This window comes from Pelodiscus sinensis, chromosome 6 (genome assembly GCF_049634645.1).
Source record: "Pelodiscus sinensis isolate JC-2024 chromosome 6, ASM4963464v1, whole genome shotgun sequence".
NCBI lineage: Eukaryota > Metazoa > Chordata > Testudines > Trionychidae > Pelodiscus > Pelodiscus sinensis.
This window is the reverse complement of record NC_134716.1, coordinates 113,135,111-113,154,739: the sequence shown is the minus strand read 5'-3', so window position 1 is coordinate 113,154,739 and position 19,629 is coordinate 113,135,111. Positions and strand designations below refer to the sequence as shown.

Genomic DNA, 19,629 nt, shown 5'->3' with positions numbered 1-19,629 from the left:
AAGTTGTTTAAACAAATGTGTTGCAATGGTTAAAAAAAAAAAATGTTGTGTGTCTGAAAACTGTAGGTACTGGAGGTACTTATCATTTTTTTGGGAGGAAGATGGGTCCTTTATAAAAAAAAGGTTTAGAAACACTAGTCTAGCTTTCTGTAATTGGACAGAGGGTTAGCTTTCTGACTGAATGAAATGGAGTGGAGTCTAGATAGGTGTGTGTAGCTAGATAAATTGATAGATGTTTATGTATGCATGGACCTGCTATTGCAGCAGCACATAATATGAAAGATCCTTCTGACACATTTCCTTCTCAGACACTGAGCCAGCAGACAACATTAAAAAGCAGCTGGAGTGTCTGCTTCATATTGGATCACCTCACCAGGTTTCCCATGTGGCTTCTTTGCTGCAGAAAATGTTTTCAGCAAAATTACTCCACCATTCTGTTTGTCATATCTTTGTCTTAATTTGATCATGTGCAGTTTTCTTTACAGTGAATGGAACTTGAAAACCATACCAGGGATGGTGCTTTAGGTATGTGTGTATGCCTTTGAACCACACAGTGAAAACCCCATGATACTCTTGACCAATTACAGTAAAGTTAAAAATAAAATACACATGCTGCAATAATTCCTTTGAGAGGGATTCTACTGACGATACTACATCACTGAACATGCTATTGACCAGGAGGCAGCAATCTTTGAATATATCAAGTGGAACGTCATTCGGGAGGATGTTGCTATGCATTCTGCCAAGTAAACAATGCTGAAACACTTCTTTCTGTTCCCGAAACCCTTTATGGTTGACCAAAAAATTTTTAGTGTTAAAAGTCTTCCCTAAGCCAAGTTTTTTCTGTTCATCATCTACTGAAAAAAACAAATTTAAAAAAATGAAAGGCTAAGTCATAATTAACCAGAACCTACCTTGATAATAAATCTGCTTGCCTGTTTCACAGGATCAGTGAAATTTGCAGTGCTTTTCTACCTTTATTGCCAGGAAATGTATCTGTATCAAATTAAGGCATTTTCAATCTGTGCAGCACCTCTTCCTAACCACTGAACTTCACCCAATGCACAGATGACTTATGGTTGCACTTGGGAGGACCACTGCCTCCCTATCCCCAAACAAAATTTTAATTGCTAAATATGGTGCCTCCTCATGCCCTCTCCCTGAAGATATCAGTTGTCTATGATCCAATCTGATCTCCATTTTGAGCAGATTAACTTGTACCTAAGGATGTTATGGACTCAATTTTGTCTCCTCCCCATCAAGCACAGACAATGCTGTCTTGAGGTCTCAGAATATGAAAGAAATGAACACATGGATGAAAACTGATGAATCGCTCTCAGTGAGGAAAACCACTGAAGTGGCTCTGCTGAGGAAGATGCAGTTTTAAGAACTTGCAGGAACTACTATCACCCTCAACTGTGCAGTGTCTTTTCCCCAATTTTCAAAATAGTGCTAGCCAGGAGATGGTGCTGGCCCTGTCAGAACATTTTGATCACATCTATATTGAACTATTTTCACATGCTCTAACTTGACTGACTCTAAAGGTCATATGGACACATCAGCTTGTCCAATATAGAATACCTTCCCTTCTGAGTAGGGCAGATCATTAACACTATGTGCCCAATACTCTATACTTTAGTCAAGAGGCATCTGTGGAAGAGGATTTAGAAAGCAAGTGAATTTTTTAAAATGACAATTTATAGATTACCAGGATAAATATGAGGAAAGACAATATCGTTAGTTTTCAAACCAAAATCAAAACATATGAATAAAACCCCCCAAAATGGATGTGTGACTGGGCATGTCCCCACACTGGCCCTTTAAGGTTTAAAACCCAGCCCTGGAAGAGAGATGGAGCAGTGGAGCTGTGAAGCCAGCAGCTGTAGTCAGTATCAGCCAATTAGGGCCCACCTGAGGGAAGTATAAATAAAGGTTCCTGGGGGAGGGTGGAGGCAGGCACACACTTTCTCTGACTGGGGAGCAGAAGGGACCTGGCTGCCAGGAAAGCGGAACGTTTCCTGAGACAGAGCAGTGCTGGGACGATGCAGACAGAGCTAGGGGAGCTCTGGCTGGACCTCACTCCCAGGCTGCAAGGCCTGAGACGAGGCCTGAGAATACTAGGGCTATAGTCAGAGCAGGACGGGGGAAAGGTGGGCAGTGGTGGGGAAGCTCTGGCCAGGTAATCTCCCAGGCTGCAGGGCCTGAAGCAAGCATTGAGTATACTTAGACTGCAGAGAAGCAGGAAGGGTAGGCAAAGGCAGCAGGTCCACACCCTCTTACCAATGATGAGTGTCCATTTCAGACTGCAGTTTGCCCCTGAGGTAAGAGGTTAGATGAAGAGTGGCAGTGGGTCACTGAGGCAAGGAGGGCATAGAGCATTGGGGGTTCCCAGAGGGAGAGGACCCCAGAGTGCAGAGACCCGAGCCAGAAGGGGGTACGCCAGCACCAAGAAACTAATTCCTGGAGTGACCAGTAGTGAGTTACCCACTGTTATAGAAGGGAAGATGGAAGGGAAGGAAGTAATAATCTTCAGTGTTTGAGGTAGCAAGACAAGATTAGCAAGATGATTTCAGTGGGCACTGCTGTACCTACAAATGATAATGTGACACATTCCAGTGTAACTGTGGGCCCAATCCTTGAGTCCTGACTTGAATCCTGATTTTCACTCTTATTTTCTACACTTGTTCTTTATCATCTGAATGAGAAGGAAAACTAGTTTTAAAGATAATTTTTTTTCAGCAATAAATTCTGAAATTGGGGTCCATTATAAATGACTTCAGAAATATTCCTATTTAACTGAGTAAGAGCAGATCTGGTCTTCTTCTAGCAAATGCAAACAAAAAAATTAAAAACCCCATCACCTACACCATCTTTCTTGCAAGAATATAAATTGCATTTTACCTAAACTTTTCATCTGATAATAAAATTGATGTTCTATTATGTAGTATTACAATGAAGCCTAGAGGCACTAACTAAAATGAGGGCACATTGTGTAGGTGCTGCATTATTAGATAGACTCTGCCCCCAAAGAGTTTATGATCTAAATAGAAAAAGCAGGAAAAGCATGTGAAAGAGAACAGATGCATAGAGCTGCGCTGGGGCACACAGAGCTCGGAGTAAAACTCACACCTCCAAAATCCCAGTGTGGTATACTATCCTCTGAATTGTGATTGCAATTCATGTTTAAACATACGTTGGTATGACCTGGGTTTATCTCTGACTTCCTGTCAGAGTGGAGCCAACAGATGCAATTCAAAAAGAGAATACTTCTCAAAGATATTGCTCAATAAACAATGTATTGCTCATTAAACAATGAATGGATCCCACATCTGATATCAGTAAACTTCTCAAATTTATCAAAACTTATAGGGGAAAAAACAGATGATCTGGGGTACTAGTCCACGCACAAAATTATGATTCAGTTGACATCACTGAGACTTAGTGGGATAAATCTCATGACTAGAATACTGGTATAAAAGGAAGGGTTTACAAAACCTAGCGGCTATGTCTAGACTGCATCCCTTTTCCGTAAAACGGATGCAGATTAGATACATCGCAATTGCAAATGAAGCGGGGATTTAAATCCCCCCCTGCTTCATTTGCATAAACATGGCTGCCGCTTTTTTCCGGCTCAGGGCTTTGCCGGAAAAAAGCGCCAGTCTAGACGCGGATCTTTCGGAAAATAAAGCCTTTCTCGAAAGATCCCTTATTCCTCTTAAAATATTTTCCGAAAGATCCCCATCTAGACTGGCGCTTTTTTCCAGCAAAACCCCAAGCCATGTTTATGGAAATGAAGCGGGGGGGGATTTAAATCCCCGCTTCATTTGCAATTGCGATGTGTCTTAGCTGCATCCCTTTTACGGAAAAGGGATGCAGTCTAGACACAGCCAGCATGTTTATCCTTGCCAAAATAAGACCTAATTGCCTTAAGATACATTAAGGTTATAATGAGTACTGTGATCAATTATTCTCTGTGTTCACTGAAGGTAGTGTAACCCACATACCTTCTTAGGCTACGTCTAGACTGCATCCCTCTGTCTACATACGGATGCAAATGAAGCACATTGAAATTGTTAATGAGGCTAGGATTTAAATATCTCGTGCTTCATTAGCACAAACATGGCCACTGCTTTTTTTCGACAGAAGCTTTGTCGGCAGAAAATGGCAGTCTAGACGCAGATCTGTCGACAATAAACCCTTTTTCGACAGATCTTGTATTCCTCAAAAAATGAGGTTTACAGGATCTGTCGAAAAAGGATTTATTGTCAACAGATCTGCGTCTAGACTGCCATTGTTTGTTGACAAAACTCCGTGTCAAAAAAAAGCAGTGGCCATGTTTATGCTAATGAAGCATGGGATACTTAAACCCCAGCTTCATTAGCAATTTTGATGTCCTTCATTTGCATCCCTCTGTTGACAGAGGAATGCAGTCTAGGTGTAGCCTCATTGTGGTATACTCTCCCATGTAATGATGCTGAGCCCACTTGCATATAGAAAGAATACGTGTGCTCTATGGCCTTAGGTGAGACACAGCTGGCTTTTAACTCAAGTGGTAGAGGCTCATGTGTAACCACCACCAGCCAAATTTGAACCAGGGACCTCTGAAGCAGAGTATAGGAGCTTCTACCCTCTGACCTAAAAGCCAGCTGGCTCCCAGCCCATGCTGTAGAGGTCTCTTGGTTTTAACTGTTGCTGTAGTCTAGGTACCACTTGCATTGCTCAGTAACCACACTAGGGGTATGTCTACACTACCCCGCTAGTTCGAACTAGAGGGGTAATGTAGGCATACCACACTTGCAAATGAAGCCCGGTATTTGAATTTCCCAGGCTTCATTTGCATAAGCGGGGAGCCGCCATTTTTAAAACCCCGCTGGTTCGAACCCCGGGCAGCGCGGCAACACGGGGCACGAACTAGGTAGTTCGAACTAGGCTTCCTAGTTCGAACTACCGTTACTCATGAGGAGTTCATGAGGAGTAACGGTAGTTCGAACTAGGAAGCCTAGTTCGAACTACCTAATTCATGCCCCGTGTAGCCGCGCTGCACGGGGTTCGAACCAGCGGGGTTTTAAAAATGGCGGCTCCCCGCTTATGCAAATGAAGCCTGGGAAATTCAAATCCCGGGCTTCATTTGCAAGTGTGGTATGCCTACATTACCCTCCTAATTCGAACTAGGAGGGTAGTGTAGACATACCCTAGGTATGTGGATTACACATGCACTAAACTCCACAGGTCCCACATTCAGATCTACTTGTTGGCATTACAATGGAATATAAAGTAATAAGGCTTTATCTACAGAAAAGGAGAGTTAGGTTAGTTTCAAATGATAAGTATAATTAAACACGGGAATATAGAGATATTGGAATTCCTATGATTTGAGGATTTTAAGAATAGGTTATACAAACACCAGTCGAGGCTTACTTGGCCTTGCCCCAGCTTAGCGGGCTAGACTATATAAGCTTTCCAAATTTCATGAGGCCTACATTCATTTGATTATATTAGTCTCATGCAAATACATGGAGAAAAAAAACCATACAGAAGAACGCTCAGTCCTTTTTCAATCCATTCCATGTTTTTTGTTCTTCTAGTGTGTCACCAGACAGTTCATTCCTTTTGAACTACATTGTATATGGAGCTTACCTGGACATAAAACTACTATAGTTAAGATCTGATGCAAAGCCTCTAGAAATCAATGGAAAGCCCTCCTATTGGTTTCACTGGGCTTTGGATTAGGTCCCTAGATACAGCAATTGTTTTTTAACCTTGTCAAAGCTGTTAATCTATGCAGCGAGTACAGCTGGGACCCAATACACTGTTTTTTTCACAGTCAGTGTTATCTGAGAGCCTCCTTCCATCAAAATCTTCTTTTTAACTACAATATCTGTTCAGGGAATCAAAATTCTTCTGGGATTCAACACTGATGCCAAATTTCTTAAGGGCAAATGTCCAGTTTCCAAGTGAGAAATTGAGTTAACTGGATCATGAGGTACTGGCAACTCACTCCTCTTCATCCATTATTTAAATAAACTTTCAGAACTTCCAGCCTCTCTTCCTTTAGGAACCTGAACTAACTGTGAATTGATGGCTCTCATTAGATTTTCAAGCATGTACGTTTCATTTTTTTAAAACTCCCTTCTTAAATTCTAGACATTCATCAGGCAACTTACTTTCAATATTTATGGCCCAAGTCTAGCCTTCTGATTTTTTTGGAATCCTTTGTACCTTTCATTCAATTGTAGAAGGTGTGCTCTACCCCATCAAATCTTTTGTATAGTATGTTAGTGTAGACTTCAGATTTTGCAACTGTACTTCCCTTCCTATATCTACCACCATTTTTCATTTTTAGCCCACTTGGATTTATTAAGAAACTTTCTCAGGAGCCTAATATCTGTTACTGTTATGACTGCCGCCTTTTGCATGGTTGCTGCTAGCCAATTGAGTTTTTCTCTATGGCCATAAGCTCAGAAGATAGCAGGCAGGTCAGTGGAAGTTAGCAATATGAGTCTACTCTTGCTTGTCCTGTGCCTGTGAGTCAACAAGATCTTAAAAGAAATGGATTTGAAGGACATGATAGCCTTGGGCACAGTAGAAGACACAACTCCCTTCTGGGTCAAAATTTGCCAGTTTCTCCTTGAACAACAGGTAGCAGACCTGGAGCCAAATTCCAGCCTATCCTCCATCTCTGCTGTGTGTCAACCTGCTCCCACTGCTCAAGTTTACCTCTGTGCACCAAGTTAGGAATTTAAGGGGTGTTCTTACTCTCCTACGTTGCCATATGGTCCAAGTCATAACTTACTCCAAAGAGAATAGAAGGGAGTGCACAGAGTAAGGGAGGGAGCTGAAGGAAAGAAGAGTGGTGAGGCAGGCAGTAACATAGTTGTGTGAAGATCACTGAAGGTCAGGACAAGGAAACTTCACTACCACACAGTAAACTTTTACAAACTACAAATGAAAATTGTGACCTTGGTCATTTGTAGTTAGTCTCCTCTGCCTGTAATTCCACATTGCTGGAGATGTCTGCAATATTGCATCAGGAACAGATAAACAATTTCTGAAACAAAACCCCTCATTTCCATTTTTCACAATTATTTTGCCACTGAGTAGGCTGTAATTTCTTACAAACATTGACATTAATTATTATAAAATGTCTTGAGATTTGTCTTGGCTCTGTAATTGCATATTATTTCTACAATGAGTTCTGGATTTTGAAAGGAACACGATCCTCTAGAGTATTTTCATCTCTAGTATAACAACTAGGCCTGATATTTAAGCCTCAGAAAGGTTGTTTTCTGTAGTAGAAGGATGAGCTATTTGGCATCTTCATTGCTTGTTTGTTTGTTTTTGCTTTCTGGGCTTCTGCCACAAGATTAACTGTTGAGCTATGAGCCTTTCTGGCTGGCTCAGGTATGAAGGAGCTTTTATCTGAATCAAGACTGGACAAATCCAGTTTGCTCAAAATAAAGCCATTCCTCCTTTGGTTGCACTCTTTGTTAACTTATTTGCACCATTCCATTGCTTTGTTTGCAAGTAAAGTATAGATTTTTGGTCATTTCTGGCCTATTTACTAATGGACAAACTCTACTACACTAGTGAGATTTCTGTATACCAGTGATTCTCAACCCTCGGGTCATGGGCTACTTCAGCCCATGAGAAATCCTCAGTGCCATATAGGTAGTATGTGTGGTATGTATGCAGCCAGCATAACACATAGAGGAGGTACATATATTCCCCACAGTGGAAAATAGGTTGAGAACCACTACTCTATGCAGTGGGGCAGGATTTGGGAAACCCCCAGGAAACATCACCAAGGCTTCTGTGAATTTGCCTGGGATGCAAGATTTGGAATAGGAACACTGAGATACTGTGAAGATCCATTTCCCATATTCTTACCATGGAGTATACACTCAGAGGTGTTATGAGCTACTGAAGCACTGGCCACACCCTGTGGTAGGGGAGAGAAGATTCCTGTCCATCTTAGTGTTTAGTATACTGTTCCTGGAACCATGGCATAGCATCGTTCCTCCCTCTGTCTTAGAAACCTTCATCCCACCAATTCCCTTGATGACTTGATCTAGTTGAGCCTGTTGTTGTAGATAGGTAGGGCCCTACCAAATTCCCTTTCTGGCCTTCTTACTAGGCTATGCAAAATGTGTTATGGGCTATGAAATCTGGTGTCCTCCTGTGAAATCTGGCCTTTTATGCTGTTACCCTGTACTATTCAGATTTCATGGGGGATGCCAGCCATTCTCAAACTGGGGGGGGGTCCTGACCCAAAAGGGTATTGCAGGAGGGTCACAAGGTTATTTTAGGAGGGTCATGGTATTTCCACTCTTACTCCCGTGCCACCCTTACTTACTTAGTTGGACAACTGGAGAATGGTGGTTGTAATGCTGGCCATGTGTCCAGCACTATCCTAGCAGCTGCCCAGAAGTAAAGGTGTCAATACCATACCCATGTTGTCCTCACCTCTGTACTGCTGCTTTCCGAGCTGAGTAGCCAGTGTCAGCTGCCAACTAACAGCCTAGCTGTGCGGGCACCAGTGCATAAGTAAGGGTGGCCCAACCATCCTCACTTCTGCACTGCTGCTGGTGGTAGCTCTGCCTTCAAAGCTGAATTCCTGGCCAGCAGCCACCATTCTCCATCTGTCCAGCTGTGAAAGCAATGCTGCTGCCTGCAGCTGCACAGAAGTAAAGGTAGCAATACCACAACCCCTATACAATAAACTTGTGATCTGTGACACAACTCCTTTGTGGGTGAGGACCTGCACAATTACAGCACCATAATATTTCAGATTTAAATATCTGAAATATTGAAATTTGCCAATTTTAAAATCCTAGGAGCGTGAAATTGACCAAAATAGACTGTAAATTGAGTAGCACTCTATAGATAGAGATGCCTAGGATTTACTCCTTAGAGACTTGTATTACTTACACATTAAAATTCTCCTCTCAAGAACAACATAATCTATTCTCTCCAGCCTGAAACTTTTAATCTGTTGGTGGGACAGCTTCATTTGGATACTGATACCCTTGAAAGATGTCTTATCACATGATTACAATAATGGTTTTCTCCACTAACCAATTGGTGACTTTGGCTATGTTTACATGACGAGTTTTCTCAGCAAAAAATATGCTAATAAGGAATTCATTTGCATGAGTTGCAATCTCATTTGCATATTTTCTGCCAATCTGTTTTTGCGCTAGGGTTTTTGCACAGAAACAAGCAGTGTGGACATTTTCCTTTTGTGCAAAAACCCCTTTTCCCACAAGATCCTTTACTGATCAGTAGAAAATATGCAAATGATATTGCGACTCTTGCAAATGAGTCCCTCATTAGCATATTTTTTGCCAAGAAAACTCGTAGTGTAGACGTAGCCTTTGAGACCGCACTAGACTGAGGACTCAAACTTTTCCCACAATGCTGATAACTCTGTAAAATGAGTACCTAGGATAAAATATTGGATCCACTGAAAGGAATGACAAAACTTCCACTGATTTCAGTGGGGTCAGGATTTCACACCCAGTCTGAGCACAGATTAAATGACATCTGATTTTACTCCCTTAATCCCTTGATATGTAGATGAAACAAGATACCTCTTTTTCAAGCATTTGCTCAAAACCTGGAATTTGGTTCTTCTGGTTAAACAACATAAGTCTTACCCTAAAGAGCTCCATAGCCAAGAAATGAATGGGCATGGAAAATGAACTACCCTTTGGCCCATTGGTGTTGTAACAAAACTACAACCACACAGTATGGGGAAGCTTGAGCCATGCCATTACTTGTACTGGACTTGTTCTGTGGGTAGCTTTTTATGTACCATGTTCTGGATACTACAATGAAAGAATTCCATGTTTCAAAAATAAAACTGGCTCTTTATTAAAAGAACTATTTACAGAGATTGTGCAGCAATAGCTAGCATTTCAGTCATATGTACACAGACTGACTTCTTTTGCCTACTACTGACTTTTCCCCTCCGCAACCTGTACTCCTTATTCCAGGCATGTCCAAAGTCCGGCCCGCGGGCCAAATGCGGCCCGCGGTCGGATTTAATACGGCCCCCCGCTTCTCCCGGCTCCCCGGTGCTTTTTTTAACTGGCGCGCTCAGCGCGCCGCTTCGGGCCGCCACCGCCGCCGCCGCTGCCCCAAACCCTGCCCCTGCACTCCACTTTGGGGCTGAGAGTGCAGGGACAGCCCCCGCTTCCTCCCCCTCTCCTGGCTCCCCAGCGCTCCTCTGACTGGCGCCGCTTCCGGCCGTGCCGCCGCCGTCCATGGCGGCCGCTGCGGTCCTAAAGTCCACCATGTAGGGCACGTCCGCAGCCCCGCTCCCCCGCTTGGCTACGGGTTCGCCCTGCCCCCGGGCCGCCGTGAGGCCAGCGTGGCCTGCGCTCTCCGCCCGCCTCTGACCCTGCAAGCCCTCTACCTTGGGGCTGAGAGTGCAGGGACGGACTCCGCAGCTGCTGAGATCAGGGACTGCCTTTGAACCAGACCTAGCCTATGTACTGCAGTCCAGATCTCAGTTTCACCCTTCACATTAGTGTAGGCAAGTTTTTTTTTCAATTGAGATGAATACATTGTAAAATCTCAGTTAATGTCAGTTGGTCTAAATCAGTTATAAATATATTTGGACACAACATGTATAGTTGGTGTTATGTCGTTTGCCGTTTGCAATAAACTTTGCATAAAATAGTTAATTTGCATTTAATTTTAATGGTTCAAAGAATGTCAGGCAAAATGGTCGGCCCTCACGCATGTTCACTTCATCAAATCTGGCCCTCTTTGAAAAAAGTTTGGACACCCCTGCCTTATTCCAAGTTCCATGCTGATTTCCCAAAACAGGCAAGCAATCTTAAATTCCAGGACTCTTCATCCAACACCTGGCATAAGACCTGTACTCACATAACTTTTTAAAGTTTTTAAGTTAAAATAAAACTTGAGCATGATTATGCAAATTTAGTGAGTGATAATATTAAAACAGATGCCCTTAACCTATTCAGAAGCATTGGAACTGTCATGTCATTGGATTTGTCATGAAGCATCTCTTTCATCCTGACACATTTCTTTCAAAATATCACTGAACAGGGCTTCTCAGTACTTCCATTTTCAATACTATTTGTATTCTCAATAACAGACCGTGCTGTTGCTCATGCTGAAAAGTCCCAAATAATTGTAATCACATTGTTATGATCAGTCTGGATACAAATAACAAAAAATATTTCATCCAATAATTTTTTTCCTTTCAGTTCATTTTTCTTTCATACTATGTTAGCCAAGTTTGTAACTGTTTTGGCAGAGAAAGTTCATGACAGAGGTAATTTTTGAGAGTCTTTTATAAGAAACATTCTAGAACATAGAGTAACCTTGATTTATATTTTAAGGTTAACAGGGCATGTTTAAATCACATTAAAATTGACTTTGGGTATAGGATAATAAAACAGCAACTGACTGCTTTGGCAAAGAGAAAATTACTGCTGTCTAAAGGAAAAATGACATTGGTATTTGGTTAAATAGAAAATAAGTCCTTTCTTTGTCATCAACTCTCATTAACTGCGGCTATAACAATAATATAAGGCATAAAGTAATGAGTTCCAGCAGCCTTGAGTTGCTTCATGATCCATGTGATGATTTTGGTTGATTGTTAGTATTTAAAAGGCAACCAGATCCCATGCTGATGGGAACTTAAGAAGTTTGTATACATATCAAATATACAAAGGGAGATAAAAATGTTATTTTCTGCACTTTATTTGAAGGAAAATTTATTACAGTGCTAGGCCATATGATTGCTTTTAGAAATGTTTTTATTCTAATTCATCTGTCTTTTGGAATAAATGTTTACATATATCTTACAGATCCTCAAAGGCTAAAGGCTTTCTTTAGGAAATGATAAAAAAAAAGTAAGAAATAGGACTTGAATAAATATTCCAATAACAGTTCATTTTATTATTCCCTTACAGCAGTGAGTGAAGGACCAGTCCCACAACAGCCATCCATGCTACCACAGACTCAGCCTGAACATGCCAGCAATGAGGATGCCCCAAGCAGAACGATCCCCACAGCCTGTGTCCGGCCTACGCACCCTCTCCGCAGCTTTGCCAACCCCTTGCTACCTCCACCAATGAGTGCAATAGAACCGAAAGTCCCTTATACACCACTTTTGTCTCAAGCAGGTAATAATTAAGGAAAGAATTGCTGATAATATGTAGTAGCCACCAATGTGCAGAATTCTAGCAGAAGTGCCGGGGTTATCTGTCTCAGGTACATATGTGCCACTGCCCTCAGAATAATATGTAAAATGGGGAAGTGACACACAGAGGGTATGTCTACACTACCCCGCTAGTTCGAACTAGCAGGGTAATGTAGGCATACCGAAATTGCAAATGAAGCCCGGGATTTGAATTTCCTGGGCTTCATTTGCATAAGCGGGGCGCCGCCATTTTTAAATCCCCGCTCGTTCGAACCCCGTGCCGCGTGGCTACACGCGGCACGAACTAGGTAGTTCGAACTAGGCTTCCTAGTTCGAACTATCGTTACTCCTCATTCCACGAGGAGTAACGGTAGTTCGAACTAGGAAGCCTAGTTCGAACTACCTAGTTCGTGCCGCGTGTAGCCACGCGGCACGGGGTTCGAACGAGCGGGGATTTAAAAATGGCGGCGCCCCGCTTATGCAAATGAAGCCCAGGAAATTCAAATCCCGGGCTTCATTTGCAATTGCGGTATGCCTACATTACCCCGCTAGTTCGAACTAGCGGGATAGTGTAGACATACCCAGAGAGACTAAGGGCCAAATATTTGAAGGTATTGAAATATATTCAAATATATATTGGAAGAAAATAAGGTGATAGGTAACAGCCAGCATGGATTTGTAAAGAACAAATCATGTCAAACCAATCTGATAGCTTTCTTTGATAGGATAACAAGTCTTGTGGATAAGGGAAAAGCAGTGGACTTGGTAAACCTAGATTTTAGTAAGGCATTTGATATGGTCTTGCATGACTTTCTTATCAATTAACTAGGCAAATACAAGTTAGATGGGCCTACTATAAGGTGGGTGCATAACTGTCTGGATAATCATTCTCAGAAAGTAATTATTAACAGTTCACAGTCATGCTGGAAAGTCATAACAAGTGGGATTCCCCAAGGGTCTGTTTTGGGAATGGTTGTGTTAAATATTTTCATCAATGATTTAGATGATGGTATAGAGTATATTTTTCAAGTTTGCAGATGATACCAAAATAGGAGGGGTTGCAACTACTTTAGAGGATAGGGTCATAATTCCAAATGATCTGGACAAATTGGAGAAATGATCTGAGGTAAATAGGATGAAGTTTAATAAGGACAAATGCAAAGTACTCCACTTAGGAAGGAACAATCCATTTCACACATATAGAATGGGAAGTGACTGTCTAGAAAGAGGAGCTGCTTCTCCATTCTTAGGGCATGTCTACACTACCACCCTAGTTCAAACAAGGGTGGTAATGTAGTCAACTAGAGTTGCAAATGAAGCCCAGGATTTGAATTTCCCGGGCTTCATTTGCATCTTGCCGGGCGCCGCCATTTTTAATGTCCACTAGTTTGGACTCCGTGCTGCGTTTAGCTGCGCAGCACAGAGTCCGCGCTAGCGGACATTTAAAAATAGTGGTAGTGTAGATGTTCAGTTGCTGCTATTTTGAAATAGCTACCCCCCAGAGTAATTCAAACTAATTATTCCCCAGTGCTTCCAGGGGCTCTAAGTCAAGTAGCATGTCCACTTTAACAAAGCCTGCCCCAGATTAATTTTGTGGCTTCCCCGTAGTGTGGAAATTTCAAAATGATTATTTCAGGAGTTATTATTTCAAATAAGTTATTTCAAAATAATTTCCTAGTGTAGATATGCCTTAAGTGACATCCTAGAGAGAACTGTAGAATTAGAAGGTCAACCCTTACCTATATTTTGACTTTCTTGAACGTTGCAATCCTCTGCATATAAAATTCCCCATCCTCCACAAGGATGCACTCACTTGCAAAAAAAAAAAAAAAATGCGACGTTTTAACTGTTAGAAAGAAAATATATCTTGTACCTTATGTCCTGTATCTAAGGAAGTTTTTGTGTTAGTTCTTTAGAATGAAAAAAGAATTCATACCATTTTATGATAATATTCCAATAATTAATTATGACTTTCTGGAATAAGAATTAAAAATAAGGCAATAATTTAAAATTAGAGTTAACTAACAAGGGAAGAAAAATAAATAAATCAGGAGCCAAATGAATCAATTGTTCTTATTTTAAATTTCACATGTCCTACAATAAATTAAACCAATGCCAAATGTCTGGCACTTGATTAAAGGTTTACTTTCTTGATAACAAAGGGTTTATACAGCCTCTCCTCGAGTTACAAACGAATTACAGACCAAACAATTGGCTGTAACTCGAAATGTTTGTAACTTGGATCCCATTGAGTTACATTGTGACTGCCCTGTTCTTAAGCACGGGTTGCATTCGTAACTCGGGCACCGTCTTTACGACCACTCAATGGGAGTTTTGGTCGTAAATGCGAATGGTCATAAATCGACAGTTCTCAACTCGGGGACCGGCTGTATATATTTGCCAGAGAATCTGCCTGGAATCTAACCCTGACAGTAAAATTGTTAAAAATCAAAATCAAATATTCCAAGGAATGGGAAGAAATAGAAAACAATTACAAGAAAAAACACTAGGCGATGAGTAAGAGGCTTGTAAGGACCTTCTTTAAATTCTTTCATTGCCTTACCATGTGTTCAGGTGCAAAGGGGTAAGTTTGCACTTCTAAAGATAAGCAAATACTTGTTTTTGGTTCTGTTGGTGGTTCTGAAAAACAGGGAGAGGGATTTCAGTCCAGATCAAACCAAACCCAGAAATGCCAAAAATGTTGGCAAATTGCAATATTTTCTTTCAGACCATATAAAACATGTTTGACCCAAAACATTTTGTTTTCAGGTATTTAAAAAGTGGTCAAAAGCAGAGTGGACCTCCCTGGAGCTCATAGCCCAGTGATTAATTTATTTTCATGGGATTAGGAGAGCTACATTTGAATCCCTGCTGCACTTCCGCAGACATTTGAACCCAGATTTCACCCTATCCCAGGATATGGGGATTCATCTCTGTCTTTCCAGTTGAAGCGCCTCCCCTGAATTCTGAATAGTCATTTGACAGGAGAGAGGGAGCAGCACTACAGAAATATTAGTTTGGTGTTTAAGCTGCTTATTCAGGTGAAGGAGATTCAAGCTCAAGTCCCTGCTCCAAAGATTATTTGTACCAAATACAACAGCTGTCACAGACTGAGAGCAAGCCCATCCCAAAATAAACAATGTCCTAGTTCAAATTTGTAAATAGTTCCTTGTTGACTTGAAATGCATGTGCTAGCACATACATAAGTTGTCAACCAAATAACCAGGTCAACCTGCGACCCCGGCATCACTAGCAATTGGTAGAGTCTTATGTCCATCCTCCACAATGCACTAGTGGAGATTTCATAGGGGAAGTAATTGTTTGCTGCTAGTATGCACCTCTCCCAAAGAATGATTCCTTTCTTGGGATGATCCTAAGCAAGCACAACTGCATGTCATTCAATATTCTGGACATTTATTTCACATCTCTTCTATACTATATTAAATGCAATAAAATGAGAAATGTTTTATTATATAAACCTAACATTATTTGTATTTTGCACATCATCAGAGCCTAGTCCAAGAATCCTTACATGAATGATTTTTACATGAGTTGAGTTTTTGGTGTCAACAACACTATATGGTAAATAAGGACTACTTCTGTGAATGAGGTTTGAAGTATAGGACCCAATTTTGATAATTCACATTATGTAATTTGGAGGTTTGCTAAATTTGACAGAATTACCTCCAGTTCAGAAATGTCAGGCCTACTGAATTGTGTTCTGTTTTCTGATGTTGCTTTCTAAACATAGTGTTCTTGCCAAGCAACATATGTTACTTAACTGTGATTACAAGACTAGCAAAAGCACCATATTTTTTACAATGAACACCTGCTATCTATCATTAGGTAATTCTGTTTTTTACAGCAGATGTAAACAGAGATACCTTACAATGTTGGAAAGTCTTTTATTTTTTTGCCAACTATCAGACCTGAATTATATTTTTATATATGATAGGGTCTGCTCATCATTAGACACAGGTTAAATTTCTCTTATCAGCACTCTCTGATGTGGCAACATCCATGATTTTAATTAGCCAGATGTCCACTTATCGTGGGTGTGCCCAAGTTTCCCATGGTCCCATAAAGTTTGTTTTCAGCCACCAGTCCTGTCTCTCAGTGTTCTATGCTGTTATTTAGTTGTAATTTACTTCTAAGGGTCCAGTAAGCAGTAGAAGTGTTGGTAATGCTGCTAGACAACATTGACCTCCCATGGTTCAGCAAATTCCCAGTTTGGCACCAGTCAGGTCCCTAGGGTACCAATTAGAGATTCAACCTGTAATACCACAAATTTATAAAGCCTACTGACCTTAGTATGTGAATGAGCCTACTTACTTCAGTAGAATTACTGGCATAAGTAAGGCTCTACTCTAGGGGGCAATGTTGTAATAAGGTATGCAATTCTAGCTAAGTAAATAGCATAGCTGAAGTCGAGATACCTTAGTTTGAGTTACTGCAGAGTCTCCACTGGGGTTGGGGAGCATTGAGGGGAGAAACTCTCCTGTTGGCTCCCCTTACTCTTCTCAATCCAGTGGATTACCATAATTGACAGGAGCATAATCAGTGGTCAGTTTAGAGGGACTAATTAAATCCCACTAGACCTGCTAAATTGATCCCCTGGGATTCTCACAGTACTAAGGCTATTCAAGTTTTCACATTTAATCTTCATGATTTGGAGAAGGAGGAAAAGCATGTTTTCCATCTCCTGATAAGTTTAGTGATCACCATTAAAATTGCCATTTGCCTCAGAATTTGCTGTGTTCTCTACACTTTATAGCATGTATTGTTATATATATAATAAATAATATTAATTGTGACCACTGGATCCACATTGAAGAGAAGGTAGCTGTCATGTATCAGGTCACATGTGGAGATATACTGACTTATTTCCTGATAACTGTATGAAGCTGAGGATAAGTAGGGTTTTTGGATAGGCAATTCCTCCTTTATCCCCATTGACAGAACAACTCAGAACAAATCCATGTGAGCATATTCACAGAGAAACCCTTCTTTGAATCCCCTTTGTTTTTACTGTAGGTGAGTGGGGTGGGGGATATTCCTTCCCTAAAATGCTCACAATTTCTCTTTTTGGGAAAAGGGATGGATAGAATGAATTCATTTATCACTAGGCTCTTTACATCTTAAGTAATTTCTACTTGCAGAACATAATAATATAATTAGTAATTGATTTGTCATTACTTAGACCAAGCAAAATGTTTATTATTTTAAGTGAATGTCATGGAAAATATTATGCTTTCATTTCTCAAACACATGATGAGCAAGTGTCTTATTCCTTTAAAAAATAAATAACTGTGATGGAAACTTCTTATTTAATTGAATTGAGATTATGCCAATAGGGTTCTATAGAAATAGAGCAGTGATCTATAGTAACTGATCCAAAAATCTATGGATAATGATTTTTCAAAAGTGGATCCCTTAAGGTAGGAGTCTACATCAGTACATGCCGGGATCTACATAAATAGCCTGGCTCTTAAAGATTCTGACTATCCAACAACTCTTGCATTTGGTTCAGCACTTTTGAAAATCAGAGTTTATTTTCATGTACCAAAATGTGGATTTAGGAGACTAATATTAAGACCCTGCTTTTGAAAATAGTAGCAACAGAATTTGAGGGATAAATGTCACACTCATTTAAGTTATTAAGAGTCTTTTTGTTGACACTTCTTCTCCCCCTTCACCTCCCCAGACTTTGAATCAGGCCCTAAGAGAGGATCTTTTCTACAGGTTTTTTTATCCATCCAATAAACTTACATAGAAGGGCTACAATTAGCTATTAACATCTGTAAACTAGTTCATACAAACCTGTGGAAAGGTTAACAACATTTATTCATTTATTTCACTATTAATTTATTAGAATTAATAAATAACTTAAAGGCCACAATCCTGTTTCCCAGGCCATACATTCAACATACTCCAGATTTGAAATTTTCTTCTTTTCACTTGAGTCTGGAGTTTTCTCTCTTTGGTTTAAGCTGGGCCATTTCTTAGATACTTTATGGTAGAACACACCATTTCCTCACTGCTTTGTGATATAATGGTTTGGATTCTTTACACTAAATCTGAAGAGAAGAGAGTAACAGCACAGTCTTTCCTTTCCACACTCCACTGTGGCTGTGATAATTTCTCCTTGCAAATCATGGACATAGACATTTAAGCAATTTGACTTAGTTCTCTTTCAAGTTAAATAGAAAATGCTTGATGGAGTATTGACCTTACTGCATTATGGATCTGACATAAATTCTACAAATGGCTGGAAAAGGAGGTTTGTTTAGGGTTTTTTTGTTTTCTTTTCTTTTAATTCCTGATGAGTGGAAATTCCTTTTAACTGTTGAAATGATTAGCTGCACTTTAAATGTACCTGAGTTAGCAGGACGTTTGTCTTCTGTATCTGTAAGTGTGCTATAAGAAAATGAGACCTCTTAAATGATGCCTTTTATACTGTATCCCAGTTTTACAACTTTAGCCCTTATATTTTTTGCAGTTGAAAATGAGTTGTATTCTATTGTCAATTTACCTTTTTCTGCCTAATATTTATACACAGAAATAAAAATTCAATCTTCCATGGACCAATATGTAGAGCCCTGCATGGATACCTAATTGGTATCTGCATCAGCAAAAATGATCCATGGAGATCCATATCCACAGATTCATATACCAATGTCTACAAAGCAGATAACCGCAGATTTGCAGATTTATAAATACAAAATTTGCATCCTCATCCACATCTGTATCCACAAAAATGGGCCCTGGAAATCTTCATTCATATCCACTGTTGTGGATGTAAAGTGCATACACATGGATTTGCAAGGCTCTAACAGTAGAATAATCAAGGAATTGATTGAGAAGATATCTGAGCCATTACCTATTATCTTTGAAATATGGAAGCTGGGGAAAAAGGCAAATATAGTGTCCATCTATTTAAAAAAAGGAAATAAGGACAATGCAGGGATTTACAGACCAATCAGCAGAACTCCTATACCAGGAAACATAATGTAGCAAATAATTAAGGGATACATTTTCAAACATCTAGAAGATGATAAAAGTGATAAGTAACAGACAGAATGGATTTATAAAGGACAAATCATGTAAAACCAATCTAGAGTTTACTAAAACATTTGATACAGTCTCTCAAGGCCTTCTCATTAATAAACTAAGGAAATAGAAACTAAGGAAATAGATGGCACAGCGTAAGGCTGGTGCATAATTGGTTGGATAACCATTCCCAAAGAGTAGTTATCAATGGTTCACAGTCATGTTGGAAGGACATAACTAGTGGGGTTCTTCAGGAATCGGTTTTGGGACCATTTCTGTTCAATAACTTCATCAACAATTTAGATAATGGCATAGATAGTACACTTTTAAAGTTTGTGGATAATACCAAACTGGGAGAAGTGGTCTGAAGTAAACAGGATGAAATTCAACAAGGACAAATA

General features: G+C 40.3%; 1 protein-coding gene across 4 annotated transcripts in view; it reads left to right on the top strand.

The window, feature by feature from the left end:
• Positions 1-19,629, top strand: part of DCC (DCC netrin 1 receptor) — a 994,271-nt gene that overhangs the window by 952,326 nt on the left and 22,316 nt on the right. For 2 of the 4 annotated variants that reach the window (XM_075932654.1, XM_075932652.1), the window contains exon 27: positions 11,952-12,161. In XM_075932654.1, the coding sequence (XP_075788769.1) occupies positions 11,952-12,161 (210 nt within the window). Of the gene's footprint in view, positions 1-11,948; positions 12,162-19,629 lie in introns of all 4 variants that reach the window. The other 2 variants (XM_075932653.1, XM_075932651.1) reach the window with 1 other exon arrangement.